Source organism: Melanerpes formicivorus, unplaced genomic scaffold (genome assembly GCF_026170545.1).
Source record: "Melanerpes formicivorus ecotype bairdi unplaced genomic scaffold, bMelFor1.0.p_v2 SCAF_8, whole genome shotgun sequence".
NCBI lineage: Eukaryota > Metazoa > Chordata > Aves > Piciformes > Picidae > Melanerpes > Melanerpes formicivorus.
In genome coordinates this window covers 14,527,240-14,547,233 of record NW_027142360.1, presented here as the reverse complement: position 1 = coordinate 14,547,233, position 19,994 = coordinate 14,527,240, and the positions used below count along the sequence as shown (strand labels likewise).

At 41.9% G+C, this 19,994-nt stretch overlaps 1 protein-coding gene across 4 annotated transcripts in view; it reads right to left on the bottom strand.

Moving 5' to 3' along the window:
• The window catches only part of TBXAS1 (thromboxane A synthase 1), a 253,481-nt gene extending 236,848 nt beyond the window's left edge, over nt 1-16,633 (bottom strand). Inside the window, exons 1-4 of one of the 4 annotated variants that reach the window (XM_068142225.1) lie at nt 16,516-16,633; nt 15,929-15,972; nt 15,172-15,255; nt 2,501-2,691 (exon numbers count right to left, since the gene is read on the bottom strand). In XM_068142225.1, the coding sequence (XP_067998326.1) occupies nt 2,501-2,598 (98 nt within the window). In that variant the 5' untranslated portion in view covers nt 2,599-2,691; nt 15,172-15,255; nt 15,929-15,972; nt 16,516-16,633. Of the gene's footprint in view, nt 1-2,500; nt 2,692-15,171; nt 15,256-15,928; nt 15,973-16,316; nt 16,413-16,515 lie in introns of those variants that run through there. The other 3 variants (XM_068142228.1, XM_068142229.1, XM_068142226.1) reach the window with 3 other exon arrangements.
• Nucleotides 16,634-19,994: the final 3,361 nt, after the last annotated feature.

The following is a 19,994-nucleotide window of genomic DNA, read 5'->3' as shown; positions in this document are numbered from 1 at the left end:
TGACTGAGGCCAAGCCAACGGGCAGCAGCTCAAGGCTGTCATTTACACCACCTAGTACCCTAATCCACAAAAATCATGCTAAGGAAATGGCTCGACAACACAATGATTGCCATCACCATGTTGCTATTCTAGTATGCATTAGATCTGTTGACTCTTCTCTACCTGCAACTGCCTTCTGTTTAGCATGTAAATCTTTTATGACCAATGAGATGGGCAAACTCTCTGTTCTTCGTATTCACACACCAGTTGACAAAACATGACCCCAAAGAATCACAAGCTACCACTATAACAAAATTTACAACTGCAAATATTAAATATACTAAAAAAAATGAGAATACAGCTAGAATGAATACATCAAAGGAAGCTGGCATTATTACTTTGTTACTCCTGCCACACATAACTCTCATGTTTTCTGACTCCCAGAAGAGTCAGACCATTGGGTAGGAACGTGATTGTAATAAAAACATTCCCTAGAATTAGAGACTTTTATTTCTACTAGCAACCCTTTACATAATTCTTTAGATAATTCTTTGACCCTAAGGTTTCAGCCATGAATAAAGGAAGCTGTAAGCATGCATTGGGCTTTACTCATGTATTTAAACAGACATGCAGTACAAATAACAAAAAACTTTATAAAAATAGACTCTAAAACAAATAGGCTGACAGGTTTGAACAACAACCAATGCACTTGCAGATGTGCTTCAAGCCATTAACCTTACAGGTTCAGCCACTGCATTTCACTGAAATAAGTGGATCTGAATAGCTTCGCCACCAGGCAAACCTACTAATAGCCCACAGATTTTGCCTAGCATGTTTCATTGCAACTTCAAGAAATACCAGCTTCTCATTAGAAATGACATATAGGCATATGTATTTAATAAGCTACTTAAAATCAACCTGCGTCTGTAGATCGACAGGATTGGTTAGTAATAACCATCAGTAGGTAAGAAATCACTTTCCCATCTAAAACTCCTCCAGCCAGGAAAGGAGAAACAGTAAATGTGGTATCTCTACTGCAATGCAATTTCCCACCTCATTCCTAAATGGGATTTTTTTTAAAACTTATATGGTGGACACTCAATTCAGCAGCCAAGAATCCACAGCCAGGAGCCTGGTTTCACTGTGACTTGAGTTTGCAATTAGAGCTATGTTTGTTTATGGCAAGACCGAACTCTGCACTGAACTACCATGTTTTTGCTTCAAGGGGAGGAATCCTTCCTTCCATTGAACCAGGAAAGAAGGCTCTAGAGAAGCATACACTAGAACATAGCCTACATTTACACAGAGCAGTTCTGTGCCTTCAGAGACCTCATCACATCTTGACACGAACTACATGGAAGTACTGGGCTCTTACAGCTCCCTTAGAGAAAGCCAGATCTCACCAGTCAATCTGCTGCATTTCTGAACTGTGGATGTGCATGTGCCTGCCCACTCATTGCCTTAAGCTCAAAGAGATGCACAGGTCAGCAGCTAAACAGCATGTTTTACTGAAAGATCTAGTGCTGCCATCCTTTTTTCCAGCAAAATCAAAAGAAAGTAGGACCTGGATGTTTGTGCTGATTTGGGCAGCTCTTATTAAGAAAGCAGGCTCACTCACCCACTTACTTGATATGGCAATGCACATCTAATATGGGCTTGACTTGTGCCTTTTTCAGTCTCTCTAGACTATTCCTTGCCACAGAATGAAACTGAACAAAGCTCAACAGGGCCAAAGAGTGAAGAAGTGAAGAAATGATCTATCATTTACATTTCTACAACAATTGTGCTAAATTCATGGTGCCATCACTATTTTGTTCTAAACAATGTCAGGTTTTTGTCAGAGGTCCTTTTTCTACCTCCATCCCTGGGATTTTTTCATGATCAGGCAAACAAATGAGAAAAAAACACTGGTGGACTGGAAGGCAGGATGTGAAGAGGTATGCAAGTGAAAACAGTCACAAAAGCACTCCTAGTTCAGCTAATTTAATTTCTGAAATAAATTATCTGGACAAGGTGGGTTTGTCTTTTTTGCTTTTTTCCCATTTCAGCACAGCTCACTGCTCAATGCTTACTGTGCTAACCATTAGAGCTGCTGTTATTCTGATTTGTATCCACTACTCGGTGTGGAAAGAACAATGGAGGAAATTCAAACAGAAGGTAAAGCATCTGTACACTTAAGCCCAGAAACCTGGCAATGGACAAGTGTGCAGAGTACTACAGAGAAGAGGTCCAACAAGCACTCAGTATCTTTCTGCCCAGCACCAGTGTTCCTGCCACCTATAAAAATTAATAAAACACCAACAATTGCTTAATTCTGTAAAGTACTTAACACAAACAGATTGCAAGGGCAGAATTCTCTAAAGAGCATCATGAGTTTTGTATTTATTTCAACCTCTGCAGCCAAAACATCTCCCCTTTTGCGTTCCTATTTCCCCTTATGAACAAAAGACTTTATAGATGTTGGGGGAGATTCAGCAGGCTTTCTGACTGATATGCAGCCCCTATCACTGTTATGACTTACCAATAGAGCAGGACAGTGAAGATCACCAGTAAAGCCAGGGTGACTGTGGTACTATTCATTTCTACAGAGGCAAATGCCAGGAGATCTACAGGCTCCATTTTTTTCCACTACAGCTCCAGCCTTGAGTGGTGTGAGCAGGGGAAAGTCTCCACAAGAGTTGATAAAGCCTTTCACAGCTATATAAATGGCAACTGAAGGAAACAGGAACCAAGAAAACAAAGCCACATCAAGTCAAGCACAAACTGCAAACCTTTCCTGTGCTCATCAACTGCACACTGAGAGAGAACTTGAAGGTCCCCTGAGTGGTATGATGTAGCAATATCCCCCATCCCACTGTTGTTGACTGTCATGCCAGTAAATATTTACATACTCACCACTTGAGACATCAGTACTGTTGAGTAGGTTTTTAGACATCAAGTATGGGAAACTGGGGAAAGTGGGGGGGGAAAGAGGGGGAAAGAGGGGGAAAGAGGGGGAAAGAGGGGGAAAGAGGGGGAAAGAGGGGGAAAGAGGGGGAAAGAGGGGGAAAGAGGGGGAAAGAGGGGGAAAGAGGGGGAAAGAGGGGGAAAGAGCCTGGCCAGGGTAAACACTGTGGAAGAAACACCCTTTAGGGGTGCCCTGACATACAAAAAGTGGCATTCTCTGAAGTAACAAATATAGAGCATTTCTGCAACATAAAAATGCATTGTCCACACAGTCTCCAAAATGGTTATACTTTAAACAAATGGAACAAAGCAAACTTTAAATTATCACAACTGAAGGGAGTAATTCGGGGAAAGCTCTTCTAATGTGATTATTAGAACACATGTGTAGAAACAAAAACTAATCAGCAGAAAAGCCCAACTGTAGCACCACAGTCCATAAGTCAGCATCTGTCACACTGGATAGTCCACACAGCACTGTTTGGCTGTATCATCTCCAGAGCATGGGTACTATACCAAATTTTCCTGGCTCAGTGCAGTGTTCCCCTTGGAGATACCAATAACCAGCCTTCCTGGAGATGCTATGGCTAGCCCTGCATTGTATTTCCAGTATCAGGGTTAACATCACTACTAACTCTGCATTGTAGCAGTCAAGCTGTCACATTTCCATAAACACATAAACGGCCAAGCTTTGACTGCTGTTCAGAAAATGGTGTGTCTGTAATTTATGATTTCTCAGCTTTCCTCCATATTTTCCTGCCTGCAAGCCTCAATCCTGTTTCAAGAGTCTGATCCAATCCAATTAGAAAGGTTAACCAGAAATCAAACTTTGAAGCACTTCTATGAGAGAAGACAAAATTACCAAATGTCATTATCAAAAAAATCTTCAGGTTTACAACAGCAGCAGCTTGCAAGTAAACACTCTTGCCCATGACAAAATTCCCTCAACTGCCCAGTATCATTTGTTACTTATTAAACCACAATCACCCATATATATATATATATATATATATACACACATATATATATATATGTGTATACACACACACACACACACACACACACTGCAGCTTTCCCACCTGTTCCAAACAACCTATTTGAAAGTTAAGGAAATAAAAACTACCTAAAAAACTAAGTTTGTGAATTATATGGCAACCTTGAGAAACAGATATTCTGCAACATCTGATTCCCATAACACATCAGATGAAAAGTGGCTTCTTCTCCTACAACCCCAAGGTAAAAGCTTAGATTTAATGTGCAAGGCTTCTCCAATATCACTGTATTACATTTCCTCTTATCAGAGGAGTTAATAATATAGGTATCAAAAAAGTAAAGTCTGTAACACAATGGAGTTTAATTTTAAGAAGATTTGGCTCTACTCTAACTGAATCACTGCTATTTTGGTTCTCCATGCTTCACAACTGCATTAATTCCCTCCCAACCTCAGATACTTGCAGAATAAGTAGAAGGTGTTAACCAGTTCATCAACTCCACAGAATAGCACAGTAGTTCACAGAAAACCTTGCTTATTGTATTAACAGTGCTATTGCTATTCTGGGTCAGTAACAGTTCTGCTGGGTTGCCACTGCTGTCAAGTTCTCCCAGAACAATTGCAACAAGATTCAAGACCAGGGACACAAGGAATTAATCAGTGGGTCGAAGCCAATCCCAACCAGTAACCAATCACATTTGACTTCCAGAAAAAAAAATAAAAATCCATAAGCATTAAATTCTCTTCAAAACATTAAAGCAGTCACCACAGCTGTGGAAGGTAAGAAATCACATTCTGATTTCACTGTGCTTCCATTTACTTGGCTTTTTAACAAAAGTCCATTTTTGTGCATGGAGAGGACTGATGCCCTCCTATTAAACTCAATGGCAAAAGTCACACCAGCAAACAGAGTCAGTTACAGACCTTACTTATGTTTTAAGAAGCACTGGAGCCTTTTTCCAGCCACACTGGGAGGTAGGTGGGATGAACAGCTCTTAAACACATGCATTATAAAGAAAATAGGTTCTCATATCAGCATCCAGTTTTGAAAAGAACACATAATCAAGCTAACAAAACCAACCAGCATACGTTTCTGTTCTTGAGATTTTCTTTTTGTTTTGTTTTTTAAGCACCTGCTTCTTGCTGAAGGGTTTTAACTCAGCACCTATTAAGAAAGGTGGCATGCAGCACTGACTCTAAAACCCACCAGGAACACTCTACACTATAGAACCACAGAACCATACACCCACAGTTATCATCCCCAGAGTTAAGGATCTCAGCTTCATGAAGAGTCACAAAAATCCACATGATGCTTTGTGGGGTGGTGGCAAAGAGTCAGGAATGCAGATAGCAATGACGGGCTGCACCTCACTTTACAGGTCCTTTACACAACAAACACCATCCTAAGTAACTAGTTAACAGCACAGTTCTTTCCTAGCCACCTCCCAGTTCTTTTTATGGAGCCACTCTGATCAGGCTGATTATGATGATGGTTTCAAAGAACTGTAGAGACATACAAAGTCTTCACTAACTGCATGCTGGAGGAAGCTACAGACAAGCAGAAATGGAAGGGAGCCTTTTCCTGTCAGATCTCTATGAGTCAGCAGCACTGTCTGCATTTGCTTCCAAAAGGCTTCACTAAGACTGCATCTACCAAGATTCACAGCTCCTTGACATGGTGCCATCCAAGCTCTTCTCTTCAATAGCAAGTAAATTCCACACCTTGCTCATCACAAACTTCAAAAGTAACAAAAAAATGTTCAGCATAAACTTACACTAAAGACACCATCTCATCCTTCAGTTCACACCTCAGAATGTGGTAGACCTGCAAGATAGAAGCAGTTCAATCCCTAACAGCCAAAGCTTCAGCCTGCATGGATGTTCAAAGCAGTAAAGGTTAAAAAGGGAAGTACATTATAGCACTGAAAGTCTGGGAGTTTGAACTGTTCCTCAACTGAAAAAGACAAAAACAAACTGGTACCCAGACAATCCGGGTTTTCCAGGAAGCCTTCATGCCTTAAAGCCCTGTTGGCTATGACTCCAAGAATATTTTCTGTACATGCTCTTCCAGAACAATGCATTTCAACTTCAAAACGTATACAAGTGTGGCAATGAGCCTCAGCAATGCTTGACATACGCAAGTATCCTTCTGACAGGAAATATACATCTTATTAAAAAATAGGACTATTATCTTCTCAATAGACCTAAATCACATTAAGAATTTTGTCCTGTCTTCAAGGATATCAATTGGAAAATGTCTCATGTATTTTACAAGCTAATGACTACACCAGCTGGACTAACCACAGACTCCTGCTAATGACCAAATTCAACTCCTCTTATGCTATTCTACCTTGTATGTTTTAGGTCTATAATAGTCTAATTAAGGCTGAACCACACCAACTTTATGCTGGATGAAGGAAGTCTAGAAAGGTGTTAAGTTTTAATTTTATAGCAGTTCACCTTTATAGAAATTTGTAAAATAGTCTTTAGGTCAGAAAAATTCTGTTATGTAGACAGCTTACCCACAAAGTACTGTAAATGAAATACCACAGAACAGCTTAAAAAATTAGTTTAATCTGAGACTAGTTTGTGTAAGTTTTAACAAAGCCCATGTACAAAACAGTATATAAGATGCTAATTTATCTTAAAGACAAAAACCCTTCCGAAGCCAAAATGAGTTCTTAACATAGTTAAGACAGACCAATTAAGAAGATCAAAGACACATTTCACAAAGGGATTTTTTTATATTTAAAACAACCTTAATAGCAACAGTACTGGGAATGGTAGTGGAATGGAGATTTACAGAGGCTTTGACTTCATTATTACTGTCCCTGTTTAAGGGCTGAAGAAGCAGATTAATCAGATGATTTTGTACTCCTGCATGATAAACTATAACAATCTACTTAGCAGACAGACCATGAAGGCCTTGAGTCCACTTACAAAGATCTTGCTTGGCATTCAAAATGGATGGGAGAACCAAAATGACACCATGGGCTTATGGAAGAGTCTTGAACTACCTTGAAAGAACACGTTGGAGAAAAACAAAAACAACAAACAAACAAACAAACTCAAAAGAAGCATGACCACCAGGCTGAGGTGATTCTCCCCATTTAGTTCATCCCTCTCAGACCCCACCTTGAGTACTGCATTCAGCTCTGGGGCCCCCACATAAGAAGGGCATGGACCTGTTGGAGCAAGTCCAGAAGAGGACCACAAAGATGACCAGGGATCTGGATCACTTATCCTACAAAAACAGGCTCAGGGAGCTGGGGTTGTTCAGCCTGCAGAAGAGAAGGCTTCAGGGAGACCCTATAGTGGCCTTACAGTACCTAAAGGAGAACTACAGGAAAACTGGAGAGAGACTTTTCATAAAGGCATGTAACAACAGGAAAGGGGGCTTTAAATTGAAAGAGGGTAGATTGAGGTTAGGCATAAGGAAGGAAGGAAGGCAGGCAGGCAGGCATTCTTCACCCTGAGGGTGGTGAAGCACTGGAACATGTTGTCCAGAGAAGTTGTGGATGCCCCACTCCTGGAAGTGTTCACGGACAGGTTGGATGGGGTTTTGAGCAACTTGATCTATTGGAAGGTGCCCCTGCACGTGGCAGAGAGATTGGAACTAGATGATCTTCAAGGTCTTTCCCAACCCAAACTACACTGTGATTCTATGATCACTTCAATGCACTGGATCTCGAAAGGCAAAGGCAGTAACAGTGAAACCATGCTGAGGAAACTGCTTTCATGACACTTCCTGCTGAGAAACAGGAAGACACACTTTTATACTTAAATTGTTTTGCCAAGTCAGACCCTGATTATATTAACCTAAATGCTTCTCAGAAAACAGGCACCCAGCTTAAAAAAAAATCTAGGAAAGCTAAAATATAATGCAAACTTGTATTTCACTAACAAATTTAATCTTAGTTGACTAAAAGCTGATACTTCAAATTCAGTCAATATCACAGAGGCTATAAAACTCATTATGCTAACTAAATGTAGTGCTGCTGTACTAAGTCCCCGCTAAAGCAACAAGCTGTGAGATATCCTAGTTATTTCAAAGAACTCCACTTAGAAATAGCACAGATTTTGTGGTCAAAAGGAATAAAAGTTTCTTCCTCTTGCTGTGAGAGCTTGGAATGAGTTTCTAAAATAAAGTTACCTTTTCTAATAGTGGCATTAAGATCTTACAGCCCCACTGAAATTCCAGAGAAACCAGAAATTAACGTAACATCTGCCGCCCATGGCCAGGCATTTCTAAGCAAATAGACTTTATTATATAATCAGTAACTTGTTTATATTTCTACAGCTTGCTTAAGAAACAGTGATTGATTTACGCAATTCTATAATTTCATTGTCCTATAAACTTGACTGGAAATAAGTAAGGACTTAGATTCATGGATCAATAGCTCCACATTGACAGCAAAAGCCAAAGAACCCTGCCTAGACTAGTCCTGCAGTTGTAGAGAGCCATATAAATGTTTGCCTTTGTAACAATACCGTGTTAAGAACTGTTACATTATAATTTCTTCTGTGAAGTTCAGTTTTTAAACAACATGAAAGATATCTAAGCTTCTTTGTTTGATTGAAAGGCGACTCTAGATAGCAAACTCAAGGCTTAAATTCTCCAAACTGTTTTTCAGTGCTGGACCACAAGCCAGAAGAACTGTGAAAAACTTAATAGAAGCACCTTGTTCTAGAGCTTAATTAACTAAACCGTGCTTATCAACTTCTCTTTCATCCATTAGCTTGTGGGATTAACACTGAAGCATATAGAGTCCAGTCCTTTTCACCATTTTGCAAATAGGAAGATGTCAAATGCTGATTTTCCCCAATTAACAGAAATATTTTGAGAGCTCAATGTGCTATCTCTAGCGACTACATTCCCCACCTTACCTCTCCACTTTGCAGTTCAATAATTTTATTGTGGAATCCTTTCAACATGATACAAAGAGATTTCTTTAGAGAATGATTACACACACTCTCCTTTAAAGTGAGGCACCCGCTTTGGAGGCAATTAGCCATAGCAATTGGCATTGCACAGAGCAGTGCAATGGCTCCTGGACTTCCAGCTGGAGAAATTCTGCCCATGGCGTCCTTTGAGTTGCCCTAATGGGAGGAGGAGAGTTGAAGAACAAACAGAAAGGACAAAGGGGAGAATAGCAGCCATGAAGAGATAGATCTGACCATCCCATTACAGAACAGTTACAGACAGCCACCCCATATTCTGCCTGTGAAAAAGATGAGCCAAAAGCTGGATAAACATGATGCTCAGTACCTCTTTCAAAAGCACCAGATTGCTAATACAGACCATGGGCAGCATGCTCTGGAGATGGGATGCCAGAGAAAGAAGGTAACCTTCATGTAAATTAGCTCTCAGCAAGGAGTACAGGCCTACCAGACTAGTAGGTAGGCAGGTAACTGGATCCATCAGCACAGCAAGGGCTGAGCCAGGATCAAGGACCATCCAAGAGGTCAGCCCGATACTCAAAATTCACAGAATCACAGAATCACCAAGGTTGGAAGAGACCTCAAAGATCATCAAGTCCAACCTGTCACCACAGACCTCATGACTAAACGCAAAGGGATGTCCCTAAAGAATAGCCACAAGCAAGTCAAAAGCTAATGGATAGCAATCAGAGACCAAGACAATGAGGGGAATGTGCTGCCCAGGGAGGTGGTGGAGTCACCAACCCTGGAGGTGTTCAAGAGGGGATTGGACATGGCACTTGGTGCCATGGTTTAACAGTCATGAGGTCTTGGGTGACAGGTTGGACTTGATGATCCTTGAGATCTTTTCTAACCTTATTGTTTCTATGATTCTAAACCATGGCACCAAGTGCCACATCCAATCCCCTCTTGAACACCTCCAGCAATGGTGACTCCACCACCTCCCTGGGCAGCCCATTCCTCTCTCAGTGAAGAACTTTCTCCTCACCTTGAGCCTAAACTTCCCCTGGCGCAGCTTGAGACTGTGTCCTCTAATTCAGTGGGGCTTCTGGGCCCATAGGCAGAGCATGTAACTGGGGTGTCTCAGGTGGTGCCAAGCAGGACAACTAAGATCTACTGGTGCCCTCAGGACCTCAGTACTAAGGCTAAAACAGATAGAAAGATAATGACAGATACAAGGGAATAGGGTATTTTGAAAGAGCAAATTTACTAATGCAATGCATTTATCAATACTCTGTCAAAACTCAAAATGACAAAAAGGGAAAGCTACCAGGGGTCTCAGAAACCCTGAACCTCAGATCAGGTAAATAAGCTTGCTCCACTGGAAGCCCACCACTGTTTTTTCACAAGAGTAAAGAGTAAGTCCCAGAGATATGAATGAAGGACATCACCATGAGTTACGGCCTTCAGGATGGCAAGAATGAGTCCTATCTGTGAATGGTGAGCAGTATCACATCTGCCTTGATGCTTTATCTGTGTCAAAAATCAGAGGGATCAGAAGCAATCAGCCCTCTGAGATACATAAGAAAGAGCAACAGAATGTACAATGTATTAAACAATACAAACATGCCAAAAACAGTACAGGCACTACCACCATCCAATCTCAGTAGAGATGAGGCAGAAAATTAGCACAAAGGAAAAATGGTCAAAATCAGACTAGTACTATTGTCACAATAATGGTTTTCATATCTCAAGAATCCCAGGAGCAGTTAGTCAATTACATGTAAAAAGGCAGTATGACTGCAATGAGACTCAACCTGGCAGTTCAGAGTAATCACTGAGTACCAGTCACAGCATCACAGAACACTAGGAGTTGGAAGGGACCTCCAGAGATCAAGTCCAACACAGGAACATGTCCAGGTGGGTTTTGAAGATCTCTAGCGAAGGAGACTCCACAACCTCTCTGGCCAGCCTGTTTTGTGTTCCATCACCCTCACAGTACAGGAGTTTTTTCTCACGTTGAGATGCATTTTCCTCTGATTGAGTTTGTATCTATTGCCCCTTGTCCTATCACTAGGTTCCACCAAAAAGAGACTGGCTTCAGCATCCTGGCAACCACACCTTAGATATTTGTAGACATTGATAAGGTCCCCTCTCAGCATTCTCTTCTCCAGACTAAACAGCCTGAGGTCTCTCAGTCTTCCCCCATACTTCAGAAATTCTTTAAAGCACTTTTGCTAAGCTGCAGGAACACCCTTACACAAGACACCAGAAGGTTCTCCTTTAGAACACCAGGACCAGGGTTTGGTAATGGTGCTCTGACTCCTGCAGACAGGCTGGGGAAGTTGGTGCCCTGTTGCCTCTCTTGCCTTTGAAAATGTTTCCCATGCTAAGTATTTCAAAATGACAATAACTGCACTGTGAACAATTGTGCTGGATATTTTCTGATAGCAGTAAGAATCCAAAACATATGGGGCACTGAAACACACAGATTTGTGGCAGGAAGAGCTTCAAACTATGGGGCAAAAGCAGGAGCAATATAAAGTATATCAAAAAGCTTTATTTACACTCCTGCCCCTATCCAGAGGTTCTTCACTGCCTAAATTGATGTACTTTATGATGAATAATTCTTAGTAGATCCATGCCAAATATTCCCAAAGGCCTTCTTAGCCATATGAAAGGAAGCCCAGATAACTAACATGCAAATTGCAGCCCCTCACACACTGCAGAAGAGCACATGTAACATATGGATGGCTTTAATCTAGCCCAGCCTTTTGTGCTCTCCTATTCATCACTTTTTTGCTGCAGTCCTTTCTGCTGACCACTTGCACACTAATTCACCAGATCAGAAATACTGTCAGCTTTCTCATTCTCAGCAGGTATGTTGTAACACAGACATTTACAACTGATGAGTGAGCAGGAAAGAAAAAAAAAAAAAGAAAAAACAAACTTACACAATCACAAGACCAGATTTTCCAAATAAGATCTTACTGGAAGTCTTGGCTTAGTTCAGGTTTTCACTAAAGCACTAGTTCTTCATGTGTGCAATTGTGACAAATACGGGTTTTACTCAGGACAAAGATGGTCAAGTCCTCAAAGGGGGGGGGGGGGGGGGGAGGGGGGGCAAAAGGGGGAGAGAGTTCCAAAGCTCTGAAACTCACAGGATCAGGGCTAAAATGCTAATTAAAGTATTTTAATTGCTCACTTTAAAAAATGTATTTCCTTCCTGCAGTCTCATGAATCTGAGAATAAATTTGTAATTTCTGAACACTTGAAGTTAGCAATACTTGTAACAGGCTGTGAACTCAATAAGCTGACCTGTTAGCCACAGGAAAAGAGGTTAAGTGGAAGACTAAATAATGTGACTTATGGGTTCAAGCAGCACGAAGGACTTAGCCTCAAAAAGATTTCTACCCTGCTGACACTCATGTTAACTTCCTTTCTGTGGCTGAAGTGCAGATGGGATCTGAGCCTAAGGTTCACAGTAAATCCAGCCTCCTACCTTCTGCTGCCTTCTACCAAGTAGCAGGTGAGCACAACCTTAAGACTGTGGGTGGACTAGCGCAAAAATGAACTATGTATCCTTCTCAGTTTCACTAAAATAAGATAGATTTCAAAAACAAACCATGGAACAAAACTTTTAGCTATTATACTTTATATTTTTACCGGCTGCTGATCAGAGCTAAGGTTCGGGGAAAACCATGGCTCTGTAACAGTCAGAGAGGACTGCTTCATACTTGCCACAGAGCCTAACAAAGTCTTCAAGCTCAGTAAGTCTCAAGGCATTTTTTCAAACAATTCTTAGGAGTTGCTTTCTACTCTGAATATGCTGCTGCTTTCTTTACCTTCAGCCAATTAAGTCAAATAAACTCAATTGAGCAACTGCAATAATAAATCATCTTCAGTATGAGCATGGGCAGCAGCCCTGGAAGCTGTCCACTTTTAACTGCAGCACTTCATCCTCATGATACATTTTAATGTATTCATTTTAACTCAGAACAACCACGAAGTGCAGACACTTCCCCCTGGTCCAACTCTGATAGCTAAACTTAGGCAGCAACCAAAATGACATGATGAGATCTCTGGCCTAGCACCAAATCCTACACCCATCAACAAAAATTTAAACTAGGCGCATTGGAAGAGGTGCCCCTTAGAGGGACAGGCCTGTTGGACAGGTACCCTGATGTATGGCATACTTTCTCCTTAACAGAAAGTCTCTTTGTGGCAGTTCAGGCTAACCAGAGAACCCAGCAACTACCCAAAGGCATGGCAAAGGAGATTGGACTACTTCAGACAGCGCAAGGACAGTGGGATGTTGTGATTTAACTATAGTTCATTTGCCTTACATTTGTAAGCAAAGTGATACATGAATGCAAAAAGCCAGGTGGAGTAAGCTAAATGGAAACAGAGAAAATGGGTTTCAGATGGGACCTATATTTATGCACAGCTAGAAGCCAAGAGCAGAAACAACAGATAGGCCACAGAACGAAAGCATTATCATACATTAGATAAAAAACATTTCTTCCAGTCGCCTTAGCCTTGGTTCCCCTTGGCCTTGTAGAGCTGTGAGGCATCAAATGAGGGAAGTGGGTGCTGAGAGGGGCCTCTGCAGATGCACTGGGGCATGTTAATAGTGAAGCAAGGAATGACATTTTTGTAAGTCATTAGGTAGATGCACTCTCTCCCTGTGTGATGCTCTCAGCTCTCTGGATGGAAAATACCAACTCCAAGGGTAAAATGTTCTTTTTCTCTTAATATATGTAACTTCAATTAACCTTATTGGAGCATTGTGGGTACACTGAGATTACACTCCTTAAGGTGCAGTTACAGTTGTATTGGAAATGCCACATTACACACTTTCTATTAGGGTTCAAGACCTCTACAGACTTCAAGACTGTTATAAACCTCAGAAAACAGAGGTTTATAGAGGAAACACTGAAACACTCAACTCTAAAAGCCCCAGCAGAGAGGACATACAGCTATAAATTCGTTTTCTCTTTCCCAGCACATACATTGACAAGGCATGAATAATATGTATTTCTACGCACAGATGTATACGCTGCTCAGGGTAACCTTTGACGTAAAAGCGGAGGATGAAAAGAGCTCAAAGCGGAAAGAGCAACCTTTTGTCTTTTACAGAGTTACTAAAACTGAAATAATGACATAAAAAACAGCAATTGAAATTTAGTAGTTGGTGCTCTGGGGGTGAATTCTGAATGTGCTTTTCTTTTGAAGAACGAGTTATGCTTCTGTGGTCAGCAAGGAAAAGACAGGACCTCTCCCGAATACCTTCAGCCTTAGATATTGTTCAGATGACACTGCAAATCAACTTGCTATCTATTGCAAAAATGGATATTCCCTGTATATTCTCTTCTATAGATAGCCTGGTCCTTAGTTTCTTAACAGTACCAAGGAGTAAAATTTGGGCTAGGAATTACTGGACTTGCTAATGGAACACCCGAATCTGTTCAGCAAGATTAAAACAAGCAGGCAACTATACTAGCACTGGGGCTGTGGCATTTGGAAATGTCTTCAGATATTAATAGCAACAGCAGAGATGGGTCAATATAATGCTATTAGCGACATCACACTGTTTGACCTCTGATATGTGCAAGAGAAGGAAAACAAAACCAACACAACTATTTTTGGGGAGGTATGCTGGTGTTGGGTAAGCAGGAAAATCCATGCCTGTTTTAGACATTGCAGCCTGACTGGCACATGGGGAAAGGTGGAGCAGAGAGGTGGACTTGTATTTTGCTGGCACAGCCCTCACCTCCAGGAGAGACAGGCTGCTACCTGCATAGAGCTTACAAGGTGCAACAGAGGTCCCACCATCCTCCTTCTTGGACACATGCCCTGTCCCAGGGTTTTGGTGGCATCCCTGGATACACCACTTCTTTGGAGACAGAGCTGCTAGTCCTGGAGTGGTTCTCATTGACAGCAGACAGGGAAATATCAGCAAGATTGCATGCAGATTCATTCCTTGGTTTTTATATTAGTGCTGCTCACATTTGGGAAAGTTTCTCAAATGTTTAGGGAATGCTTTCAGATTCAAATGCCCCCATAAATTATTTGCTATTATATACATATTAGCAGGGTTGCTAATGCTGTAAACAGTGAGAACATCAGATATGCCAGAAGTCTGCAAGGTGTATGAAAAATTTAAAGTGAAAAGCACCTGTGAGTCCTCCCCGCTACAGCTGCTGGGTTTTTTAAGGTAATGGATTAATCGGCAGAAGGTTCATCGCTTCTTACCAACAAAGCAAAGAGCTATAGCTTTGGGTAACCCATATTTCTGCATGCTTTATTTGTGAAGGACACCCTCGCAGCAGCCCTGGTGCCCACAGTGTACGATCTAACACACCCAAAAGCCATACCTCCACTTTGATCCAGAGGTGCCAAGTCTCTGAGCAGGGAGGGAACCACCTCATTGTCCAAACCTGTTCAGAACTTGGCAGCACCTGCAGAGATTAACGGCAAAGCTACTTTATTACCACTGAAAGGGTAATGCAATCCCCAGCAGAACCAAGAACTGCCTTTTACATCTTCTCTTAGGTGAGCCCTTTACTACAACTGACTCCTATCTTTCCTTCTGCCTTTCTCATTTAAATTGTCTCTTGCATCAGCAGCCTTAGTAAAAGCTCCCACTCTGCTTCCACTGCCTTCAGTGTGCCCACTGCTTTCTGTGCCACACAAGAAGCAGTAGCTGAGAACAAGTGTTACTGGCCATTAGCAGTGCAAACAGCAAATCTGCAGTCTTCTGCATAATTAGCAAACTATTTGTAGGATGGGACCTTCAGCGTATAACTGTCACTGAACCCAGTGCCCAAGCATCAAGGATCACCATCAGATGTTGTTCAGCCCTGGAAGGTCTGCAGAGCACTCTCATGCTATTTCCCAAAACTCTGGCAAATTTACAATGATGTGTTAAGGACCAACAGCAAGGCTGGAATATCTTCACAGGTACCTATTTGTCAGAGGACCAGAGACAAAATGTTCAGGAGTGTTTTACCCAACCTATGAAACCCACAAAGCCACTTCTCTCTGGGATGTCTTGACCGCCACTCTGTTTTATAAAACAGGAAGGAGAAATTGAAGAATTTCTAAGGCTTCTCACTGTAGTGATCAGCATACCACAGAATTTCCAGTCGCCTCCAGTTGAGCAAACAGCAGGAACACTAGAACAAGGAAACATACACTTATGCAAATAAAAATTTGTATTTGACTATTTCTTTCTACTCAGATCTAGGAAAGTCAACTTTAAAACAAAACAAAACCAACCCACCCAAAAAAAAAACACAACTGACCAACCAAGATTTAAAAAGCAAGCTTAATCTCAGCAAGAAATTGGGTATTACGAGAACCTTATTCACTTAGAGAAAAAAAAATCCAGTCACTATAAAAAAATCCAGTCACTATAAGGAGTGGGATTTCCTCCCTCACCTTCTTCTGAAACTGAATGATTATTCTCAGGAGCCAAGAGCCACACTTCCAACCACAGCGTCACAGGACAATGACATACCTACACGGCCAGTCCCACATGCTAACACTGCAGATGTTGCCACAAACCAGCCCAGATGACTTGCCCAATAACGTGTCCCAGGAACAACACAGCAAAACCTTTCAGCCAAAAGCATGGGGCGATTAGAACCAGGAGGGGCAAGAGGATTTACAGCTCCCCTCCCCCGCCAACTCCACAGCAAATCCTAGGAGCTCCTTACCTTTACATTTCTCCCTTGCCTCCTCCACCGGTTCCTGGTTGGGCTGCCAGGAGGCTTCTGCTCTGGAACGCCCCGAGGGGAGCGGTGGAGAGTAGACTCATCGCTGCCTCCCACAAAACAAAACAGGTGCTTGGAAAGGTGCCCTGGGCTCAGCAGCGAGCCAGGAGCCGCCGGACTACAACTCCCAGAAGGCTTCCGGGGCTCCCGGGACTCCCTGCCCTTCTTCCCGGCAGTCGCCCCTCGCCCTGCACTCTGGGGATTGTAGTTTTGGGGCAGCAGCGACACACACCCAGCGGTGCCGCTCCCGCAGACCAGCTGGGACAGGAGGTGTTTCATGGCTGCGAAAGAAACAAACGCTCCGAAATCTATAACCTTGGTGTTTTGGTTTTGTTTTGAAATATATCTTTATGTATGTATGTGTGTGTGTCTGTATTGGAAAAGCAAGTATTTTTGTTTACCGTAAGGGGGAAAGGGGAAGTTAGTGTACTTGGCAACGGTGGGGATTCAGCTGCTGAAAAGACGGGCAGGAGGGGGAGAAGGAGAGGAGGGCTCATAAGCAATTATTGCCAAATAACTTTGCAAAAATCAGATGGGAAAAACATAAATGTTCCCATACACTAATTAGTTAATGACTAGCCTCAAGCCTACAAACGTGCCCATACTTAACTGTATCCTCCACTGAAGTGAATGCAATTGAATCTCATACTCCAGTTGCTCCAGAAACTCGAGGCCTCTGGAAATTACTAAGCATGGCTTAGTAATGGTGAGATTTTTAGAAGTAATTAAGGGCTTATCCACACTGGGAGTTGTTGCAGAGAAGCTTCACTTGCATAACTCCCCTCCCTGTGCTGGACATGTATTTCACATTAATAGTGCTTTATTCTGAATTCATTTGCACCATTTGGGCTGTCGGTTCTCAAGCTACATTCGCCTGAATTGATGGACTTGGGCGAGGCAAGTTTAAACTGTATACGCAGCTTTTACCTTGTGTTTGAGTCTTTATTTAAGCATCTCTTTCCAAAAGACAGGGAAACTAGAGGTGAGTTTTCTCACACATTTGCTGCTGTCCTGACTTTTGGAGATCAGTAGGGACAGTAAATGCTACAAGAGTCACCAAAAAAAAAAACCAACCCACCCCAAACCTTACAGGTCATGGCCCTGTTTGCCTAACTGGGAATGTTTGATTTTCTAATACTGGGCAGAATACTGTGCAAAGGAGAGCACACTCTCCTTTCAGAGTAAAATCTCCTCCTAGTCCTTGTGGGTAGCAAGTTTTAGCAATACTTAATGGAGAATATAAAATACATAATCTGTCCAGAGTGTAGTCAAAGCCATAAAGTTTTGCCCAAATTTTATTAATTGCATATGAATAAAAAATGTAAACAATGTTAACACACAACAAGCCAAGAGAGGGTCTTCCAAGATCAGTAGGTGTTAAGCACATGGATATACAAACAGCTCCCCTTTCCCTGAGGTGAAGAGGAGAGGAAAAAGGAGCCCTAGATGACAGAAAATAAATTATGCCTGAGTGATACAGGACGTTGTAGTGCACAGACAGGTGGTACTCATGAAGATTTCTTAGCTTCTACACAGCACCACGCCACAGCTGGATCTGTGCAGTCGTATGGCAACTTTCCTAAATGAAGACTTCCCAGAGCTTGGGACGTGATGGGGAGGTAGACACAGAGTCCTGCCAGAACTATAGAGGACCCACACTGCTCCCTGGTTTGTACTGCTGAGACACAGCCCAGCTCTGCATGGGACTGGTGGGCAGCTGCAGGACTTCTTTGCTCAGGTCAAACCACTGAACTGCTTCTGGACGTGTGTTTGGCCCAGGGAAGGGTTTTAGCTGCTTTGCAAGGCACTACAACTCATCTTGTACTTTTAGAACAAGCTGGCAGCATATGAGTAGCATACTTAAGCCATAACCTGGATAAGTCTTCCAGGATATGACTTATGTGACTTTTAAAATTAAGTTTTTATAGACTTGCTAGAAAAATTTGGGGTTTGACCTAGCACTTTTCATTCCAAGATTTCTGAATAATCTTTTTTAATGCAAGTTGGGGGGGGGATAAAAAGAAAGAAAAGAAAAGAAAAAAATAAGTAAAAGAAAGAAAGAAAAGGGGGTGGGAAAGAGTTATGTTCTTTTGACTTCAGTTCAAGATCAATTGATAGAAGATCTATTAATCACCAGCATGTAATTTACATCAAGAATGACTGTAGTAAAGCAGAGATATGGAAGAGCTGGTATGGATTTCTTCCCAGGATCTTGTAGCATTAAGAGTGAAGCTATGTTTGTTTTCTCATTGTGTTCTGAATTCTGTAGCATTTGGTTGACTGAGGCTGTACCTCTTATTAAAAATGAGCTGTAAGAGAACAGCTTTTGTGAACACACAGGATTATTACTTATTCCATCAGGTATTTTGTTAGTTCCTGACTCTGCAAAGATTTGCATAACTACATACACCATGAATAAGTCCATTGAAATTGCTAAGGTCTGTCTAAAATTTTCACCTTCAAATTTCCCAGAACAATAGTGCAAGAATTCACAGATAAAATCAGACTAAAGAGGATGTATGGATAACATAGGACTAAGCCTCTTATTGTTTCATTGGACTAGGGAAATCTGGAAACTAAATTGTCTGTAAACATTGATCTGACACTGGCTACCTTTCTTCCCTCTCCAAGGGACTGACTTACATGGGGCACCTCAGTCCACTCCATTCACCTCACTGCCCCTAATGCAGAGCTGAAAGAGATGCCATTTGTAAGTATGAGAGGAAGATTAACACAGATGTTTTTTCCCATATGGAAAGGAGTAGCAAAATCCAGATGCAGGTGATTTCCCAAAAGCAGAAGGCAGGATGAGTTAAAAAAACCCAACAAACATTTCATGTCAGTCACATTAGAGCTAACAATCCCACTGCCTTTCAGAGGGGAGCTTTCTTAAACCAACCTGCATCTCCTTGCACAGGGAAAAGTGAGACAGGTTTGCAATGCCATTCAGCATTGTACAGGACAAAAACTCTCTGTGTTGCTTCCATATTCTAAATAGAGCAGAGCTGTCCTCTTACACACTTAGTAAGCAAGGTGTAAAATGGAGGTAAAGCTAAAACAATAACCTTGGGAAATACTAGGCAGGAAACCAGAAATCCAAAGTGCTTGTTTCCCACAACAGCAACATGGCTTCCTGGGCTAAGACAGGAGATGTTGCTGCCATCTCACCCTGTCCCCAGTAATATCCCACTCTGCCACACAGCCTCCGGGTATTTGCAGGGCATTTTCACCGGTGCCTGACTGACCACAAGTAAGCAGCAAAATCAGGTTCTCAAGCAGTAGATCAGATGGCAAAAACAGTGTGCACAATACTTGAATTTGCTCCTTTGTAAGTTTGATGGCATGTTAGAAGCAAAAGTAGAGGGAAGCTCATGGGATGTCAGTTCCTCATCCTGTGACCTAACAGAAAGGGTTATTCTCCC